General features: G+C 46.6%; 1 protein-coding gene across 2 annotated transcripts in view; it reads right to left on the bottom strand.

The window, feature by feature from the left end:
- The window catches only part of CUNH19orf18 (chromosome unknown C19orf18 homolog), a 16,270-nt gene that overhangs the window by 1,861 nt on the left and 11,305 nt on the right, over positions 1 to 3,104 (bottom strand). For both annotated transcript variants that reach the window (XM_017885459.1, XM_017885460.1), the window contains one exon: positions 421 to 581. In XM_017885459.1, the coding sequence (XP_017740948.1) occupies positions 421 to 581 (161 nt within the window). The remainder of the gene's footprint in view (positions 1 to 420; positions 582 to 3,104) is intronic.

The raw sequence follows: 3,104 nt of genomic DNA, 5'->3' as shown, positions 1-3,104 counted from the left end.
AAATAAATAAATAAATAAATAAATAAATAAATAAATAAATAAATAAAATTCTATAGCTGGGGTGCATTGGCTCACTCCTGTAATCTCAGCACTTTGGGAGGCTGAGGCAGGTGGATCACGAGGTCAGAAGATCAAGACCATCCTGGCTAACACGGTGAAACCCCGTCTCTACTAAAAATGTAATGGGCCTGGTGGCGGGCACCTGTAGTCCCAGCTGCTAGGGAGGCTGAGGCAGGAGAATGGCGTGAACCCAGGAGGCGGAGCTTGCAGTGAGCCAAGATCGCCCCACTGCACTCCAGCCTGGGCCACAGAGCGAGACTCCGTCTCAAAAAAAGAAAAAAGAAAGAAACAAAGAAAAGAAAACCAAGCCACCGCTGCCAGCTTGGCCTTCCTGCAAGTGGCTCTGACAGGTCACGTTACCTGAGTGGATGAACTTCTCCAGCTCCTTTTCATTCTCTGGAAGTAGGTGCGTGGCCTCATCTTCGTCCTCTGAGCCCTCTTCTTGGTCTCCTAATGATGGTATCCTGATATTCTTATAAAGCGACTCGAGCTGTTGTCTTTCCTCAGCCTGTGCCAATCGACTGGAGAATGATATAAATAAATTTAGAAGCACAGTTTTCATGGTGAATAATACATTTCTCAGTCATGCCACTTTTTGACTGGAAAGGAGTTGCTTTTGGGGTGGGTGCAGAAGTAAGACTTTGAAACCAGACTAATCATGGTCAGATCTCAAATGTCTACATGGTCAGGTCATTTCCTGGAGTAAGGAGTAACTCTTATCCCAAAGTATGGATCAAAGCCAGGACTAGACGTGAGCAAGGCACTCACATCGGGTTCCAAACTTAAGCTGTTGACAAAAAACTCCATAATCAGACAAATCATCTTTCTCTTTTTCTTTCTCTTTCTTTCTTCCTTTTTCTTTTTCTTTTCTTTCTTTTCTCTTTCTTTCTTGTTCCTCTTTCTGTCCTTCCTCCCTCCCTTCCTTCTTTTTTCTCTTTTTTTTCTTTCCTTTCCCCCCCCTTTTTTTTTTTTCTCTCTCTCTCTCTTTCTTTCTTTGGAACAAGGTCTCATTCTGTCGCCCAGCCTAGAAGTGAACTGATGCAATCACGGTTCACTGCAGCCCCGAACTCCTGGGTTCGGTCTTCCCTGCTCAGCCTCCTGAATAGCTGGGACCACAGGCTCATTGGCACCATGCCCAGCTAATTATTTTTGTATTTTTCTGTAGAAATGGGGTCTTGCTATGTTGCCCAGGATGGTCTCAAACTCCTAGGCTCAAGCTACCTTTCCTCCTTGGCCTCCCAAAGCACTAGAATTACAGGTGTGAGCCACTGTGCCCGGCCACAGTCATATTTCAGTGTAATATTTTACAAAATAAAAATTAATGCCAAGAAATCCGTGATGAAGAAAATGGGACAGAAAGGGTGTTACTGATGTTTCTACCTCACTGTAGGTCCAATCCTGGAAGTGGATCATTGAACAGCTATTTCTGTTTGGTGTGGAAATGGATGACAGTGTTTTCTTAACATGCTTACCTTCCCAGTACTGTGTGAATTATGTAATAAAAAAATACTTTTAGGGGCCAGGCGCAGTGGCTCACTCCTGTAATCCCAGCACTTTGGTAGGCTGAGGCGGGCAGATCACCTGAGGTCAGGAGTTCGAGGCCAGCCTGACCAACATGGAGAAAACCCATCTGTACTAAAAAAATACAAAATTAGCAGGGCGTGGTGGCGCATGCCTGTAATCCCAGCTACTTGGGAGACTGAGGCAGGAGAATCACTTGAACCCAGGAGGCAGAGGTTGCAGTGAGCCGAGATCGCGCCCGCCATTGCACTCCAGCCTGGGCATCAAGAGTGAAACTCCGTCTCAAAAAAATAAAAAATAAAAAACTTTTAGGGTTAGCTTGTTTTTTGTTTTTCTTGCTGAGAGCCAAATCCCAGCAGAGGGTTGGCTCCTTTGGGTGCCAGGGGCAGTGGTGGGGAAGGGTGTGGGCACTCTAGAAGCTGTGAGGCAGCAGAGCTGGCTACAAACATCACCAAAGATCGTCAAAAGGCTGGGGCAGGAGCAAGAATTGAGTGACGAGAGGGAGGTGCTCACCTCAGTGTGAAATGTAAGGAGGTGACCCAAACACTGAAAAATGAAGATGAGTATTTTTTTTTTGAGATGGAGTTTCGCTTTGCTGTCCAGGCTGGAGTGCAATGGCGCGATCTCGGCTCACCACAACCTGTGCCCCCCAGGTTCAAGCAATTCTCCTGCCTCAGCCTCCCGAGTAGCTGGGATTACAGGCATGCACCACTACGCGCGGCTAATTTTTTTGTATTTTTAGTACAGATGGGGTTTCTCCATGCTGATCAGGCTGGTCTTGAACTCCCAACCTCAGGTGATCCACCCACTTTGGCCTCCCAAAATGCTGGGATTACAGGCGTGAGCCACCACTCCCAGCCCTTAACTCAATAATTTCAAAAATTGAAATGAAGCAATAAATAAATAAATAAATAAAATCCAGGCTATACCAAATGTCAAAACTGTAAACAGAGATAGGATCCAACAGTGCTGTGCTGAACAACAGGGGAGCTTCAGTCAAAAGGAAAGGTGTGAGTCCCTATATATATGTTTTAATGTATTTTTAAATGCTTATTCTTTTCCAAAACACTTCAGAAGTTCAGAATTTTTTTTTTTTTTTTTTTGAGACGGAGTCTCGCTCTGCCGCCCAGGCTGGAGTGCAGTGTCGCCATCTCGGCTCACTGCAGGCTCCGCCTCCCGGGTTCCCGCCATTTTCCCTCCTCAGCCTCCCAGTAGCTGGGACTACAGGCGCCCACCACCTCGCCCGGCTAGTTTTTTGTATTTTAGTAGAGACGGGGTTTCACCGTGTTAGCCAGGAGGGTCTCGATCTCCTGACCTCGTGATCCACCCACCTCGGCCTCCCAAAGTGCTGGGATTACAGGCTTGAGCCACCGCGCCCGGCCAGAATATTTTTAATAATTGAAAACTGGTGTATGAAAAGTCACAACGTTAAGTTTAAATATTTTATCTAGGCCAGACGTGGTGGCTCACGCCTGTAATCCCAGCACTTTGGGAGGCCAAGGTGGGCAGATCACGAGGTCAGA

Source organism: Rhinopithecus bieti, unplaced genomic scaffold, assembly GCF_001698545.2.
Source record: "Rhinopithecus bieti isolate Rb0 unplaced genomic scaffold, ASM169854v2 scaffold_15006, whole genome shotgun sequence".
Taxonomy (NCBI): domain Eukaryota; kingdom Metazoa; phylum Chordata; class Mammalia; order Primates; family Cercopithecidae; genus Rhinopithecus; species Rhinopithecus bieti.
Note: the sequence above shows the minus strand (reverse complement) of the source record. Positions and strands in the feature narration are given on the sequence as shown.